This window comes from Artemia franciscana, chromosome 4, assembly GCF_032884065.1.
Source record: "Artemia franciscana chromosome 4, ASM3288406v1, whole genome shotgun sequence".
Classification (NCBI taxonomy): Eukaryota; Metazoa; Arthropoda; class Branchiopoda; order Anostraca; family Artemiidae; genus Artemia; species Artemia franciscana.
Window position 1 is genome coordinate 39,273,729 of NC_088866.1, and position 18,689 is coordinate 39,292,417.

At 35.2% G+C, this 18,689-nt stretch overlaps 1 protein-coding gene across 2 annotated transcripts in view; it reads right to left on the minus strand.

Moving 5' to 3' along the window:
- The window catches only part of LOC136026409 (rho GTPase-activating protein 12-like), a 106,645-nt gene that overhangs the window by 43,606 nt on the left and 44,350 nt on the right, over positions 1-18,689 (minus strand). For both annotated transcript variants that reach the window (XM_065702974.1, XM_065702973.1), the window contains exon 4: positions 14,967-15,239. In XM_065702974.1, coding sequence (XP_065559046.1) covers positions 14,967-15,239 — 273 coding nt within the window. The remainder of the gene's footprint in view (positions 1-14,966; positions 15,240-18,689) is intronic.

An 18,689-nucleotide genomic window follows, 5' to 3' on the forward strand; every position in this document is an offset into this window, starting at 1 on the left:
TGTCGATCACATACAGCACAATTATTTACCACCTCTGGCCAAGTTTTTCGGAACAGCACTGTTTCAAAATCACTGTCAGATCCGACCTCTTTTGATTCTAATATATCTGGTTCCTCATTCACATGTTTAGCTGGAAAAAGAACAAATCCTTGAAGATTTGTTGGTTTTTCTTCATGAACCATCCTTCGCCGTAGTCTCATGGACGGTGGTTTATCTGATACTGCAACAATTGTTGGAACAAGAGCGGATCTTAATGCTGTGGACAATGGCACTTTCCATCGTCTTATTCTAGCCTGCCATGATCTCGGTCTATCACCACCAGGCACAGTAAAAGAACGCCGAGGAGATTTTGACGGCGCATAATTGCGGGTTTTTTGAAAATTTTCTGCACTTAAAGAAGGAGCGAGAAGATAAACACTTTTGACGGTCGAAAAAACTGGCAAGGCAAACTTGCAACTGAATTTCAATAAAGATTTCTTCAGACTCACATCAGATTCAGATCCAAACTGGTCACGATTCATCTCTCCTCTAAAATCTATGAGTTAATTACCAACACCCGCGAACCAGAATTTATTCAACAAAAACGAAAAACAACAGCAGAACACTCGCCGAGTGTTCCCTAAAGATTTGTTCAGCCTCCTAAATGATAATCGGATGGAAATCCAAGACGTAAAATGGTTTTAAATTACAAAATCAAACAAATCAACCATTAATTATCCAAAGGTTCTGACACCTCATAAACGTATCCAGCTTTCTTAAGATTTACATATTGATTTAAAGAAAAGATCAATCAGTAATGGCATGGTGCTTTGAGCATTGGAAACCAGAATGAAAATCATTAACTGTAGCCCATTAATAGTGAAGAGATAATGCCTTTTCATTGAGTCTCTCAGAAGTAAACTTCGATAAGACTACCTTTTATACAGGCACGTACGCATGATTTTTTTTCGGGGGGGGGCAAAAACCTTCGAAACAGCAGATATAAAGTAGCACTTTTTTATTTAGTAATGCAAAAAGCAGGTATATCGGAAAATATAGATCCTGTAGTATTGTAGCGGAGGGGGGGGGGGAGAAGACTGAACTCTCAACAGTATGTTTTAGGCTCAGGTTAGATAGATAGATAGATAAGTGTATTTCAAAAACCCGTGGGCCAAATACACACAACATATAAATAAATAACAAACAAGCAAGGAAATTAACAACAGTACGAACACGCACAAAAAACAGAATTAAACGCAAAAAGTACCAAATCTAACTACAAAAGAAATTAATCATATAAAACTTTTTCTTCTTATTAAAGATTTTTCTATATATACTCCCACTCGAAATATTGTGGTTGGGTTACTATTTTGTAGAATACCCGGAAGCATCAAATTAATCCCATGCAAATAAATTTCCCGTAAATCCAAGAGCACCGGGCATTTCCGGAGAAAATGATCCAAGTCTTCATCATCATCATTACAAAGAGGACAAAGATACCGCCTATCAGGACCAACTATCATTTTATTTTTGTCGAACGTTTTTTGCCTGTTCTGGATTGGAAGACAATTTGCCCTAAGCTGAATCCAACGACGTAGAATCATAGCCGGTAAATTAAGTTTAAAATAAACTTCCTCCCCAAAACTAGGTTTTGCCTGATTATAATGTTGTAGGGTTGTAGAATCAAGAACCAGCCCTTGCCAATGCTGAATTTCCTGACTCTCTAATATAAATCGTACCTGGCTTTCTAAATTTGCTGGTACATCGCGAGAGCAAAGACCATTATTCCATAAATAAGGCATTCCTACTTTTTCTAGTAATGATTTAATTTGGGATGGCCACGAGGTTTTTAAACCACATTTCAACATCTCTTCATATGTTCATAGCGATTTAGAACCAGTGATTAATCTATTATATCCCACTGAAAGGGAAATTTTAGGGTTAACAGTGCAATATGGATTCTGTGGGGGGTAGTTCTTTTATTGCAAAAACGTAGATTTTAGTGAAAAATTATAGTTTACAATGATCCATTAAAAGCTGTACTTTATCCTGAAAGGGGGGGGGGGATAAACGCCCTAGTATATAGGATAATTCTATTTTGCTGTGGAAAGCAAACTCTCTTTACAAAAAAAAAAATAACAGCACAATTGCTAATTACTTCAAAGAGGGTAAAAAGTTAGACAGAAAATGGGTTAATAATTGGGCAGTGACTTGACCGGATAATGGCATGCTGTAAAATCCCCCAAAAAAGGCTTCACACATGTATCTAGATTCTTAATAAATGTCCTACTATTGCCAGAAATCCCAAGAAACTATGGGGAAAATAAACAGTTCACAAAGTTTCAGGGGGGGCGAAGGCCCCCCCCCCTGCGTACGTGCCAGCTTTTATACTTTTGAGCTTTAACACAATTGACAGAAATGTAACTTTCAGTTTTTACAATGATATTTCCTTAACGACAAGGACTAATACCAAGAACATCTATAATCCATTTAGTTACTGAATACCAAATATTTTTGTAGAAGTTAATTTTTTTTATTTATTTCAATTCGATCAACTTATTTTTGTCCAATACTTGTTTTACAAACTTGACGTGTTTAGCCCCTGAGCGACTCAATCCTGAGTATTTCAAACAACGCCAAAAGTTACCACATTTGTGGATTTTAATTCTTACTGAATGATTTTTTTTTTTCTTAACATTTAACTCCTAAAAATTTCTTGACACCGGACGATCTTCACTATAACCATTTGCGTAACTTGTATTCCTCACTTATATCAAAATGGAAAACAAAGCCATTACAAAAACAGGAAAGGAGACAATTCAATGGCACAGCCATTCCTATACACTGATAGGGTGTGTAAATGCAGTGCACAGCCTATTGGGCTTGAATATTTACGACAGTAAACCTTTTTTTTTTAAATAGGAAAAAGACGAGGGATCCCCACTTTCCACAACCTACTGCACATCTCGGAGTGCCACGTGTGCTGTACAGTTTCGCCACAGGTGGTAGAGTCCCTAAAATGCTTGGTACTCTTGAACCACGCTTGACATGCACCACCTGGTGCAGGTGATTTCTGAAAGTTGGCAAACTCTCAGAAATACAATGATATTAAATCTTCAACAATGAATATTATTTGATATTCGTTTAGAAAAAAAGCTGTGAAAGTTTTTGTTTACATTCATAATGTACCGTTCATATGTTTGATTAGCTAGATACCATTTTTTTTAGCGATCATCACTTTGCACCAATCAGGGGTACTTTTTACAAGAGGAAGTAAATTATGATTGGTAGATAATGATTATGCCTAGACACTGATGTCTAGCTAAACACAATTGTGAATTGGACTTAAATTAAACTTGTCACAATCGGGTTACTAGGATCTATTGGTAACCATGCTTTCATACTTAAGCTTTATATATGATGCTCAAGGCACATTAATCGATGAAAACGCAATTGCGTACAACTACAGAGATGAATCCCGTGTGTACTTTGGTAAGGTGGACGGCTTATCGGTATTATTTACCAATCAGTGTGAGGGTTATAGACTTTTTTTTAAGACGGAAACTTATCCGCTGGAGTTTACCTGATATTGTTATGTCAAACTTTGAGCTAGTATGAAGAACATAAAAGTTGATAAGGATAAATTTGACTAAGTGAAAAACAAAAGAAAAGTATTGAGTCATAATGATTTTTACAAGTAAACACTGCTTCTCTGTGGTTCCGATGAACAAACGAAGATTAGGCGAAATACTGAACATAAAAACTACTCAGGATTGGACAACCCATTCAGCGGGCTAAGACTAAGGGGGAGAAAGGTATAAAATATTAGCCATGCCCAGAGGAGTCCATGTTTAAACTCCTCTCTGTTTTAAGTTAGTTAATGGTAAAGGACATAAACAAAAACTTCTCTAGAGAAAAAATCAGACACACACATAGGAACGGGGGGGGGGTCTAGTTTCTCTCGAATATCTCTTGCCTTGTCTTGAGAAACCAAAACATTGAACTTACAACCACTACATCAAAAATGATTTTCGCAACACTTTACACAACCTCATTTATCTTGACACATTACAGATAAAAAAAGAGCTAAGTTAAGAAAACTTAATGCTCATATTTAAGGCAATTATTTCCATCAGACATCACTTTTCAGACATTACAATCTTGAAAATTAGAACGTAGAAAACACTATTCCAAGCACAAGATAACCTTTCTACATGGCAAAGGTTACTGTTTCCAACCACAAGCCCGTAATCACTAGCAGGCCACCATATCTACTTGCAAAAGCCGCAAAAACCACTTCCAGAAATCAAACTGGAAACATATCATCAACCGAACAGACAACGCATCACGGTTTTTATTATTTAATTCAAATATCATATTTGGTTAATGAAGACCAACTTAGGACAATGCCAATATATATATATATATATATATATATATATATATATATATATATATATATATATATATATATATATATATATATATATATATATATACATATATATATATATATATATATATATATATATATATATATATATATGTATATATATATATTATATATATATATATATATATATATATATATATATATATATATATATATATATGTTTCATTGTTGACTGAAGTTTCAGAAAATCGAAACTTCGAACCAGCAAAAATTTTCACTTCTAAGCCTGTAAAGTTTATATAATTAGGAAGAAACAGCTTTACAACGCTTGGAAAACTTAGAATTGGAATTGTTACACCATATATATATATATATATATATATATGTATATATATATATATATATATATATATATATATATATATATATATATATATATATATATATATATATATATATATATATATATATATATATATATATATATATATATATATATATATATATATATATATATATATATATATATATATATATATATACTAGCTGTTGGAGTGGCGCTTCGCGCCACCCCAACACCTAGATGGTGGGGGCGCTTCGCGCCCCCCCAAGCCCCCCCGCGCGCGTAAGTCGTTACGCGCCATAATAGTTACGCGCCATTGTAGTTGTGTCCCTATGTCCCACCTGTGAATATAGATATATATATATATATATATATATATATATATATATATATATATATATATATATATATATATATATATATATATATATATATATATATATATATATATATATGGTTTTAACTACGTAAAACTTGCGAATATACAACATTCTTTGCTGTCCCATTGTCTTTGCATATAAATAGATTGTCAGGTTTACCGACTCTTGAACATGCAACATATAATGGTCCATGGGAAAACAATCTGTATTCAGATCTATACCTCATGATTCTAATGATTGCCCTTGAGCTTTGTTGATGGTGATTGCTAATCGACCATTCCCTGTCCCGGTGTCCCGGTCGTCATTTATATCCCCCTGTTTCCCCCGGTGTCCCCGTTGTAGTTGTGTCCCTGTGTCCCGGTCGTCATTTATATTCCCTGTGTCCCGGTCGTCATTTGTATCCCGGTGTCCCGGTCTGTATATACATTCGTTTTTTAGTTTTGTTTTTCTCCTTTATTTTTTTCCCTTTTTTAGTTTATTTAGATTTTTAGATTTTTTAGTTTTTTTATTAGTTTTTAGTTTTTTTTTCTTTTTAGTTTTTTTGTAGTTTTTACCTTCTTTTTAGTTTTGTTAGTTTTTTTTTTTTTACTTATGTCCTGGTCGTCATTTATACTCCCTGAGTCCCGGTGCTTTGTTGATTGCTAATCGAACATTCCTTTTGTCCTGGTCGCTTTCTCTTTGAGTGTCGTCATTTATTTTTTTCTTTTTTAGTTCTTTTAGTTTTTACCTTTTTTAGTTTTTTTTAGTTTTTTAGATGAAAATTTTTTTTAGTTTTTTCCTTTTTTTCTTTTTAGTTTTTTATTGGTTTTTACCTTTATTTTAGCTTATTTTTCAGTTTTTTCCTTTTTTTTAGTTTTTTTTATTTTTTATTTTTTTTAGTTTTTTACCTTTTTTTATTTTTTTTATTTTTTTTATTTTTTTTAGTTTTTTAGCTTTTTTACTTTTTTTTATTAGTTTTTAGTTTTTTAGTAGTTTTTGCCTTTTTTTAGTTTTTTCAGTTTTTTTTTTAGTTTTTTATTGGTTTTTACCTTTATTTTAGCTTATTTTTCAGTTTTTTCCCTTTTTTTAGTTTTTAGTTTTTTTAGTTTTTTACCTTTTTTAGTTTTTTTAGTTTTTTAGCTTTTTTATTTTTTTTTTATTAGTTTTTAGTTTTTTTTTGTAGTTTTTGCCTTTTTTTAGTTTTTTAGCTTTTTTATTAGTTTTTAGTTTTTTTTTGTAGTTTTTGCCTTTTTTTAGTTTTTTCTTTTTAGTTTTTTTGTAGTTTTTACCTTCTTTTTAGTTTTGTTAGTTTTTTTTTTACTTATGTCCTGGTCGTCATTTATACTCCCTGTGTCCCGGTGCTTTGTTGATTGCTAATTGAACATTCCTTTTGTCCTGGTCGCTTTCTCTTTGAGTGTCGTCATTTATTTTTTTCTTTTTTAGTTCTTTTAGTTTTTACCTTTTTTAGTTTTTTTTAGTTTTTTAGATGAATTTTTTTTTTAGTTTTTTCCTTTTTTTCTTTTTAGTTTTTTATTGGTTTTTACCTTTATTTTAGCTTATTTTTCAGTTTTTTCCTTTTTTTAGTTTTTTTTATTTTTTATTTTTTTTAGTTTTTTACCTTTTTTTAGTTTTTTTAGTTTTTTTTAGTTTTTTAGCTTTTTTACTTTTTTTATTAGTTTTTAGTTTTTTTTGTAGTTTTTGCCTTTTTTTAGTTTTTTCAGTTTTTTTTCAGTTTTTTATTGGTTTTTACCTTTATTTTAGCTTATTTTTCAGTTTTTTCCTTTTTTTTAGTTTTTTTTAGTTTTTAGTTTCTTTAGTTTTTTACCTTTTTTTAGTTTTTTTAGTTTTTTAGCTTTTTTATTTTTTTTATTAGTTTTTAGTTTTTTTTGTAGTTTTTGCCTTTTTTTAGTTTTTTTAGTTTTTTAGCTTTTTTATTAGTTTTTAGTTTTTTTTGTAGTTTTTGCCTTTTTTTAGTTTTTTTAGTTTTTTAGCTTTTTTATTTTTTTTATTAGTTTTTAGTTTTTTTGTAGTTTTTGCCTTTTTTTTAGTTTTTTCAGTTTTGACGTCACCTGATCCAGTTTTTTCAGGTGACGTCACCTGATCCATCCACAGATCCACACACAGACAACTTATTTTTATATATATAGATATATATATATATATATATATTTCAATTGAAATCCCCAGTAGCAGCTCTTAATTACCACTATTAAACTAACATACCCTTTAAAAAAATTCACCAATTTATTACACCTACAAAGAAAGTCCCAATCCATACCCCAAAGTATCGCATAAAAGCTTAAGTTTGTGATCCGTTTGCGAAATTCAAATGTCATTAATCGGACAGTGGCAGACAGTAGGCATATATTAACACCAACAAACTGATCGATGACATTTCCTATATTTTAGGATTACACAAAACTAGTACTTTCCTGAAAACGAAAGACCTAAGCAAAAAAATAAAAAAGCGACTATCTGCTGATTTTCTACTAATGCCGTTTACAATTTGTGTCCCAGACAATTCGGATAAACTGGTGCATGAGAAAAGAAATACAGCAAGATCTAGCCGTATTTTTCACCGCGTTGGTGTAACCCCCTGGAATAGCCTTCCGTGCATCATTAAGGCTACGAGTACGGTTCCTTTTTTAAACATTAGAACGTCACTTGGTCGTGACGGCAGGCAAGTATCGTGCTCTTTCTTTTCTCTTCCTCTCTTTCTTTCTGTGTCTTGTTCTTCTAAATTTTCCACCATGTCTCTGTCCTTTTTGAAGGGTGAATTCAAGATATTCATTGACCTTCTAGTAGTGACTCTTTCTTTGATACATTCGTTTTATTGTGCGAATCGATGACGATAAAGGTTACCAAAGAAACTACCATATTTGAATCAGCGACAATTGGGAAATCTCGTAGGAGAGATTTTCCGAAAAATTTTTTTTTGTATATTTCAGTTACTATCGACCATGGCTCGTTCTTTGCTTACTTACTTTAGTCGGGAAACAGACGAAAGGCTGTCCTGCACAGCAACAATGGACTTTGAAATTACTTCAGACGACCACCTTAATCTGTCGGCTGCAGCTTCCACGACAATATTCAGCCAATGCCTGTCCCATCTCCGACCATGCCTCTGGAAGTCTCCCCATGGTTCTAAGTCCCCTTTGAATTATTGCCAAATATTTTTCTCCTGTCCTCCCGGATGTCGTCTCCAGGAGGGTGCTGGCTCGCAGGAGCTGCTTGTGGTAAGTCCAATGCGGTTCGAAGCCTTGGAGACATGATCAATCATGTCTTATAAGCCGTCAGAGGTGGTTTCCAGCAGGGCAACGTCGTCTCCAAAATCTAAGTCTGTCGGGGATTAAGGAAACCGTCCAGTTGTCTAAAGACGTAAAACCTTAGTCAGGGGTTTTTAGCAATCGTAATTAGAATTGTGTACTTGTTATGTTTTCAGACCAGATTTTCTAAGCCAAATTACTATGGTTTCAGCCAAAATTTATGTCTTTAGGTGTAAAATGACCACTCCGTGGGGAGAGGCCTGTAAGTTATGAAATTCGCCCATTGTATATGTTTAGTATTTGTTATTGGGAAGTATACAGCTTTTTAGGGGAAGGATGTACTTGGGGTAGATTTCTATAGGGAGAATCTTTCTTGAGGAGGGAAATTTTTGAGGACTAGATATTCCAAGAGAAATGTTACACTTTTTTTTACAGAATTACAGTGCGAAATTCTTTTTAATCGTCTTAAATTTTCTTTGCCAAATTTTTTTACGAGGAGATATTCCGGAGGAATTATCCGAGGGCTTTTTCCCCCGTGTTTTTCTGGGAAATAATATCCACGTAAGGGGGCATTTCTGGAGTGATCGAGAAACCGATTAGAGATTAAAGTCGTAATCAAATGAATCAATGCTAAGGAGGGTTTTTCAGGGTGAATCATCAATTTGACAGGGAGGGGTGATTCTCAGCGAGGATAGAGCTGTCTGGCGGGGAATTGACGGGAGAGGTGCACTTCACCTTTGATGAAAGTTCCATGGAGGAATTTTCCCTGAGGGGAGGGATAAATTTCATAGAAGGTGCGCCAGATGCTATTTAAACTAGCATTATTTAAAAAACGAAAAGAAATTATTCCATATATGAAGGGTTGTCCCCCTCCTCAATACTTTGCCCTGTATGCTATAGTTTGACTGTTTACTAAAACTAAAACACGGGGCTATTTAATTAGAACAGAAACCTTTTTTAAAAGTGCTAACAGTTTTAGCGTAAAGAGCAAGGTATTGAGGAGGGGCAATCCTTCGAATCCGGAATAAATCTGCCAAAATTAATACGAAAATCTTGTTTTAATTTTCATGTACGTTGAGCCAAATTTGAACCTACATTAGTTGAAAAACGTTCAAAAATTAACTAAAAAAAAAGTTTGTTTTGACTGATTATGAGGAGTGACATTAAAACTTAAAACGAACATAAATTATTCCGTATATGAAAGAGGGTTGTCCCCTTCTCAATGCCTCGCTCTTTACACTAAAGTTTTTATTGTTTTAAAAAGAAGAGTTTCGACAGTCAAACTTTACTGTTAAGAGCGAGGCGTCGAGGAGAGGACAGTCCCTTTCAAATACGGAATAATTTCTGTTTGTTTTTAAGTTTTATGTCGCTCCTTTCTTTCAGTAAAAAAAAACTTTTTTTTTTATTTAATAACCCTGTAATTCAAGATTTAATACAATAGTATTCTTAATGTGTACTTTTTTCTGTATCGCATCAGTGTGTACTTTCAATGTAATTAAATAAAAAAACAAGTTTCTTTAACTGAAAGTAAGGAGCGACATTTGAATCTTTCTCTCAACTCTACTTTTTAAAACAGTAAAAACTTTAGCGTAAAGAGCGGGGCGTTGAGGAGGGAACAGCCCCTTTCATATACGGAGTAATTTCTATTCGTTTTAAGTTTTAATGTCGCTCCTTACTTTCAGCTAAAAAAAACCTGTTTTTTATTTAATTTCTGAACATTTTTTAGTTAATGCATGTTTTGATTTCGGCTCTCCGCAGATGAATAATTAAAAAGAAATTTGTATATTTATTTCTTTGGCTAAATGGCTTTCTCATAGTATTGATCGAACGATTTCCTGAAAAAGGAGCGGAGGAGGAGGCCCAGTTGCCCTCCAATTTTTTGGTTACTTAAAAAGGCAACTAGAACTTTAAATTTGTTACGAACGTTTTCATTAGTAAAAGTTATACGTAACTTACGAATTAGCTTACGTAATGAACTTCTATATTCGTATGTTTTTTATACGTAAATGAGGGGGTTTGCCCATTCGTCAATACCTCGCTCTTTATACTAAAGCTTAAGTTTTGTCCCAATTCCTAAAGAATGACCCCTGAATCACAAAGGCCATAGAATAAATAGTTGAAATTACTAAAAATACCTTAGCGTAAAGAGTGAGGTATTAGGAGGAGGTGAACCTCTTAAATGCGTAATATTTTCTCTTCGTTTTAAGTTTTAATGCTGCTCCTTACTTTCAGTTAAAAAAACTTTCCCATATTTATTTTTTCATTGTTTTTCAAAATAATGCTAGAGAATCCTGTGCCACCTTCATGGAAATTTTCTCCCCCCATGACGAATTCCTCCATGAAAGGTTTCCCACACATAACTCCCTCTTCTCAACCCCTCCTCCCAACCAAAAATTCCTCTGAAAACGTATGTACACTTCCCAATAACCATTACTATATGTAAACACTGGTCAAAGTTTGTAACTTATAGCCCCTCCCACGGGGAATGTGGGAGAGTAAGTCGTCCCCAAAGACATAGTTATAAGGTTTTCGCCTATGCTGAATAAAATGGCTATCTTAGAATTTTGATCCGACGACTTTGGGGGAAAAATGAGCGTGGGAGGGGGCCTAGGTGCCCTCCGATTTTTTGGTCACTTAAAAAGGGCACTAGAACTTTTCATTTCCGTTTGAATGAGCCCTGTCGCAAAATTCTAGGACCACTGGGTCTTTACGATCACCCCTGAAAAAAAAAATAATGAACACGCATCCGTGATCTGTCTTCTGGCAAAAAATACAAAATTCCACATTTTTAGATCGGAGCTTGAACCGTGGGACAGTCGGAACTTATACAGTGGGGTTTTCTGATATCCTAAATCTGATAGTGTGGTTTTATTTAATATTCTATGACTTTTAGGGGGTGTTTCCCCCTATTTTCTAAAATAGGGCAAATTTTTTCAACTTCTATTGAGCCGGGTCGCTCCTTACTACAGTTCATTATCACGAACTGTTTGACAATTGCGGAATCATATAACTGCGTTGCAACGGTATTAATAATCGCTACTTGAATGAAGACAGATTTTCTTAAAGCAAAATTTATCGGTAACGAATAAAGGTAAACTAGCACATTTAGCAAACTTAGTTCGCCTCTGAAGATATTACATACAAAAAACTAGTTTTTCCTACTGAAAGTAAGGAGCGACATTAAAACTTAAAACGAACAGAAATTACTCCGTATATGAAATGGGTTGTCCTCTCCGCAATCCCTCGCTCTTTATGCTAAAGCTTTTAATTGTTTTAAAAAGCAGAATTGTGGTAAAGAGTCAAACTTTAGCGTAAAGAGCGAAGGATTGCGGAGGGGACAACCCATTTCATATACGGAGTCATTACTGTTCGTTTTAAGTTTTAATGTCGCTCCATACTTTCAGTAGGAAAAACTAGTTTTTTGTATGTAATTTCTGAACGTTTTTGAATTAATGCATGTTTGATTATGGCTCTCCACACATAAATTATTAAAATGAAATTTACATTTTAATTCTTTTTTGGCTAAATGGCTTTCTCTTAGTTCTGATCAGACGATTTTGAGAAATAAGGGATGGGGAAGGAGGCCTAGTTGTCATGCAATTTTTCGGTTACACAAAAAGGCAACTATAAATTTTAATTTTTAACGAATTTTTTTATTAGTAAAAAATATACGTAACTTAAGAATTAACTTACGTAACAAACTTTTATATTCTTAAATTTTACTGTGTATATGAGGGGATTTGTACCCTCGTTAATACCTCGCTCTTTACACTAAATCGTAAGTTTTGTGCCGATTCTTTAAGAATGACCACTGAATCAGAAAGGCCGTAGAATAAATAGTTGAAATTACTAACAATACTATAGCATAAAGAGCGAGGTATTTAACTCCTCCTAAATACCTCGCTCTTTATGCTAAAGTATTTTTAGAACCCCTCATATACGTAATAATCTCTGTTCGTTTTAAGTTTCAATGCTACTCCTTGCTTTCAATTGAAAAAAACTTTTCCATGTTTATTTTTTCATTGTTTTTTTATAGTAATTTTAGAAAATCCTGTGCCCTTTTCATTGAATTTCTGTTCCCCATGACATATTTCACCAGGGAAAGATCCTCCCACATAGCCCCCTCCCCTCAATCCCACCCCCAAAACCTAAAAAAAAATCCCATGAAAAAAACTGTACACTTCCCAATAACCATTATTATATGTAAACACTGGTCGAAGTTTGTAACTTGCAGCCCCTCCCCCAGGGACTGTGGAGGAGTAAGTCATTCCCAAAGACATAGTTATTATGGTTTTTGACTATGTGGAACAAAATGGCTATCTCAAAATTTTGATCTGTTGACTTTGGAGAAAAAATGAGCGTGGGAGGGGGCCTAGGTGCCCTCCAATTTTTTTGGTCACTTAAAAAGGGCACTAGAACTTTTCATTTCCGTTAGAATGAGCCCTCTTGCAACATTCTAGGACCACTTGGTGGACACGATGAACCCCGAAAAAAAAAAAAAAAAAAAAAAAAAAAAAAAAAAAAAAAAAAAAAAAAAAAAAAAAAAAAAAAAAAAAAAACACACGCACCCGTGATTTGTCTCCTGGCAAAAAATACGAAATTCCACCTTTCCGTAGATAGGAGCTTGAAAATTTTTCTACATGGTTCTCTGATACGCCGAATGCGTTGGTGTGATTTTCGTTAAGATTGTGTGACTTTTAGGGGGTGTTTTCTCCTATTTTCTAAAATAAGACAAATTTTCTCAGGCTCGTAACTTTTGATGACAAAGACCAAATTTGATGAAACTTATATATTTGAAATCAGCATGAAAATCCGATTCTTTTGATGTATATTTTAGCATCAAAATTCCGCTATTTAGAGTTTCGTTTACTATTGAGCCGGGTCGCTCCTTACTACAGTTCGTTACCACGAACTGTTTGAAACATGGCTTAAGATTATTGCTTTCAAGTCACTCTCCGTGACAGAGAATAACGTCCCCGTTACCCCAAAGGTTGCATCTTTCATTTTTACACTTCTGATGCAATTGCCAAAAATATTTGCTCGGCTGTCCTCAAAGGGGGATTAGCAGCTTAATGGGGATCAAAATGATCAAAATATGACTGAGCATGCGTTGCCCTGCTGATCCCTTCTTTAAATGAAGCTCAACAAACAACTTTTGGTAATTATTTCAGTATGATCGTTAGGAGGTAGCAGCGATGATAAATCCCCGAACAATATTACACTCAAATATCTACGAGTTTATGTTTTTAGTCTCATTGGTTGCAAATACCTACCTAGGAATTTCTAGTAAATCTAAATATTTTTTTGCGAAGAGTAAGGTGAAAAACAATTTCCTCTGTCCCTCTAGTCCAAACTACTTGCCTCAGTCGACCCTGTTTGTGCCTCCAATCGTGTGCATAAAAAATCCTCTTATGATTCCATTCAGTTGCACAAGTGTAGGGAAGGCTACGATTTCTTTTGAAATTTATTGTCGCAACAAAAAAAAACATTTTACAAAATGTAGGGCGAGGGGGGGGGCGTTTTTTTATTTTTTTAATAAAAATACCAAAGAAAGATATTCTTTATCTTTAATCTTTACTGGTCCGGGAGGGCATTCGACTTTTTGGTTCTGTAGTCATGCCAATTGAAAGTCCTTGCATGACACCGGTTGGAACAAGATTCAGCAAGCCTTCTTTCCTGCTGAGAAGAAGACAGTAAGAGGAGTAAAGGATGTTGGAGGGGTCAGATAAATACAATTAGTGGCATATTTGATGCCACTAATTATATATTTTGAGAAGCATTGCGTGATTCTTCTTCAGACAACGTCTGCTTCAACACGCCTGCCTTCCTACAAAAAAAAGAAGAAAAAAATGGCAGGAAGAGGCTGAGAGGCGGGGCTAAACAGACCAAAGATCAACTTTGTGTCTTCAGTAATACTTATTGAAAATACCTGTCTTAATTCTGGTCTAAACAATCATGCCACATATCTAAAAAGTTGGTTTTAGTAAAAGCTTTTCACTAGAAAGTTGGCGGTGGGGCTGGGGAACTAGAGACGCTATGACCCCAGTTGCACTCTCAATTCTAAGTGTTTGGTACAAACACTTTTTTTACCACTGTTTTTAGCTACAGACTACCGTCTAAGCATGACAAAATTCTCTTGTCTCGCAATTTTCCAGATTGTTGTTTTTTAACAGGACTGTGGAGTCGGTTATAGGTTATAACGGATTCCAACTTCAGACATTTACAATATACCAACTCCAACCCCGACACTAAAAACTTTTACCGGCATGAATCTTTTTGGATTTGCTCCTGCTCGAGGCACATTTGAAATTGTTCAAATTACCAACGCTACTAATACACCATTTCCATAAATCCGAACTCTCGTTACACAATAATTAGATAGAGATTGCAAATGTAGAAAGGAAACTGTAAATAACCCCGTGGTGGCACAGTAGGACTGATCATTACTTGCTAATACGGGAAGCGAGGTTCGATCTAAGCCGTCGCAGGGCCAGGAATCACACGGCGATTATGCTTTGGTGTCTACAAACAATCAGAGTAAGAAAAAGAGGAATATTAGAAACGTAAATACAATTCAAATTCTTAGCAAATATGAGTCTATGGAAAAAACAGGGAAAATACCAACCTTAGAAGCGGATTGAGGGTGCTCATAATATTTCTCCTTAGAGGTTGGATCAATCTTTTGCTCCCATCCAGCAGGAATAGGCGCCCTTTTAACAGTAACTAAATCGCACTGCCGAGACTTTTCTGTGTTGTTTCCATTAATATCATTTTTTGTCGTCAAAGGCACTCCAAAAGTGGATAATTCGCGCTTTAATTTTGGCCGCTCACAAATAGGCACTAACACAGGACTCGGCTCTTCGGATATGTTTTGATTTTCTTCGTCACCGGAGGCTGTCTGAAAAAGAAATCCATTCAAATGTATAAATACCCTTTATCCTAAATTAAATGCTGAAAAAGTTGCTTAAATCAATGAAAGCTCAAATAAAAATAACTCAGCATCATAACTCTACATTAAAAGTTAAAATAACTCATCATTAAATGATTCTATAATTAAATACACCTTGTTTATTTTACATTCAAACACATACTTCGGAATCATAAGAAAATATCATAGGCAACACAATAGAGCTGCCTAAATAAAGAGCAATGAGGACACAAAGTTTTATTTATTTATGTTTTTTTTCAGACCAGGGCACTTCGTATAGAAGTTGTAATAGACTCTTCGGTAGGGGCTCATTCAATTGGAAATTGAAAGTTCTAGTCTCCGGTTCAATAGTCAAAAGTGATTCGAGGGCAACCAGCCCCCCCCCCCACGCTCATCATTTTCCCAAGCACATCCAATTAAAATTTTGAGATGGCATTTTGTTCAGCGTAGTTGGAAAGTTCAGTAATTATGTCTTTGAGGATGAATTCCAGCCTAAAAACCTCAGGGCAAGGGCTATAAGTTCTACTAGTTGCCCATTATTGACATATAAGATTTTTGTGGAAAGGGTGGTGATACAAACTTCGGGAGAGGGGGGTGCTCATGGGATTGAAAATCAGAAGTTGTTTTCCCATTTTTAAGAGTACAAAATTATCAAATGGCAACTAGCCCCCCCCCCTCCACACGTCCTCTTTTCCCCGATAGCATCCAATAGAAATTTTGAGACAACCATTTGATTCAAAATATGGTAAATATCATATAACAAGGCCTGAAACAACCAACTGAACCTGGTTGTAAGGGTTATAAGTTATGTCTCGGGGGCACAAAAGGTCTTTATGGAAAGGGTGGTCGTATAAACTTTATGAGACTCTTTTAATTGGACATAGAAACAACTAGTTCCCCTTTTAAGACTCAAAAGCGATGAAGTACAACTCGACACCCCCCCCCCAACCACCGACACCCTCTTTTTCCCAAACTTACCTAATCAAAAATGGAAAGATAGCCATTTTGTTCAAAATAGTCCAAAGAACATGACAATGACTCAAGCGCTGATACAACCCACCAGAGCTCTGGGGCAAGAATTGTAAGTTCTACCCTGGGGATATATGGTTTTTTTATGGAATAGGTGGTCGCATAAAATTCAGATGGGGAATCTGAAATTGGAACTACAGGCGTTTCAGCAATTTTTGGAACGGCTTACAGTATCTAGATGAAACTTCAGGGGCATCATGAGTGGGATGTTCAACTGAACAAAATGCAACATGTATCTGCTAGTACTACTGTTATTACTACAGCTACAACTGTTTATAATAATACTAACACAACACCACTACTGCTACTACTGCTCTTACCACAACCACTGCTACTAGGATACTAGTACTATTAAGGCACATATATTGTACGCACATAGTGTCTTTGAATTAAATAAAAAACACACTATGTGCCTACAGATGGTTAAAAGGGCATATCTCAAGAACTGATTTAGGTATTAAACTGGAGCTTTCAGACAATGCTTGAGTGGGAATCAATTGACCAAAAGGAGTATGTTTTGATTTAGTTCAACTTTCCCTTCAACGCTTCCTCAAATGCTCATTACAATAACCTAAGCCTTGGTAGTACCCTCTATAGAAGCAGTACTTTTAGTGGTAGTAGTAGTAGTAGTAGTAGTAGCGGTAGGAGTAGCAGTGATGGTAGTTGTAGTAGCAGTAGCAGCGTGCAAATACTGCCTTCTTGGTCAATTGACCATCTCCCTTATCATTTCATGACAGTTCCAAACTAATATACTCAATCATTCCCGTTTTACGTCCTTTTGACAACTCGTATTACGCATAACTGCGTAATACGGTAGTTTAGCCTGCGTATTACGCAGGCTAAACATGCATACCTTTCTCAATAACATATACTATACGTAAACAATGAACGACTTGCCTAACTTACAGCCCTTGCCTTGAGGGTTGGGGTGTGACATCCCCAAAGGCATAATTAATGGACCTTTTAACAATACTTAAGAAAGTGGATATCTAAAAAAAATTATTAGATGTTTGTTTTGGGAAACAATGGGCGTGGGGAGGCTGGTGGTCCTTCAATCACTTTTGATTCTTGAAAAGGGGTCTAATTTCTAATTAAATGAGCACCATCCGAAGTTTATACGACCACCCATTTCATAAAAATATTATATGCCCCAGGACACAACATACAACTCTTACCCCTGGGCTTTGAGGGTTGTGCCAGCCCTGGAGGCATTGTTATATGTTCTTTGGAGTATTTTGAACAGAATGACTACCTAAAAATTTCTATCGGATGCATTTGGAGAAAAGGATACGTGGAGGGGGGGGGAATCTAGCTCCCCTCCGATCACTTTTGACTCTTAAAAAAACAATGGGCAAAGTTTATAGCCCGCAGCCCTTCCCCCGGGGGTGTGGGGGTCAATCCTCAATAACATATTTATTGGGCCTTTCAACTATTCTGAACAAACTGGCTATCCCAAAAATCTGACTGGACGAAATTCAGAAAAGAGAGGGGGACTAGATGCGCTCCAAAATTCTTGGGAACTGAAAAGGGGCTTAAGAACTTTCGATTTCCGATAAAATGAGCCCTTTCCCAATCTTCTAGGATCACTGGTTGGATACAATCATTCCTGAAAAGTAAACAAACAAACAAAAAGAACAGGAGCAAGAACAAGAACAAGAGCAAGAACGAGAACAAGAAAGCTAAGAATACCACAACCTGGGTATTCTTTAAGCTAAAAATACCACATTTTTTCTAATTTTTCCTCTCCCCTCAGCCCCCCAGATGGTCGAATCGGGGAAAACGACTTTAACAAGTCAATTTGTGCAGGTCATTAAGATCCGATAACTCGTTCGTAAGTTAAAAATACCTTATTTTTTCTTTTTTTCTAAATTAACCGTACCCCCACTCCCCACCCCCTGAAGGTCGAATTGGGGAAAAGACTATTTCTAATTTAATTTGGTCTGGTCCCTGATATGCCTGCTAAATTTCATCGTCCTAGCTTATTAAGTGCCCAAACTAGCAAAACCAAGACAGACCGACAGATAGACAGAATTTGCGATCGCTATATGTCACTTGGTAAATACCAAGTGCCTTAAAAAAAATAACACACGTCCGTGACTTTGCTTCTGGCAAAAAAAGCGAAAAAAAATTATATAAAGGAGCTTGAAACCTGTACAGTAAGGTTCTCTGATATGCTGAATCTGATTTTTATTAAAGATAACTTGACGTTTTGCTAATGTGTCTCCCCTGATGTTTTGTGTATCCCCTCTTTCAAAAACTGGGCATTCTCCCGCTCGTAATTCTTGATGGGTAACATTAAACTTGATACTATTACTAACAACTCACCCCATTACCAAACTGCCTGAGGCCAAAACAGCTACGCACGCTCATCCTGAGCCCCAATCTATTCAA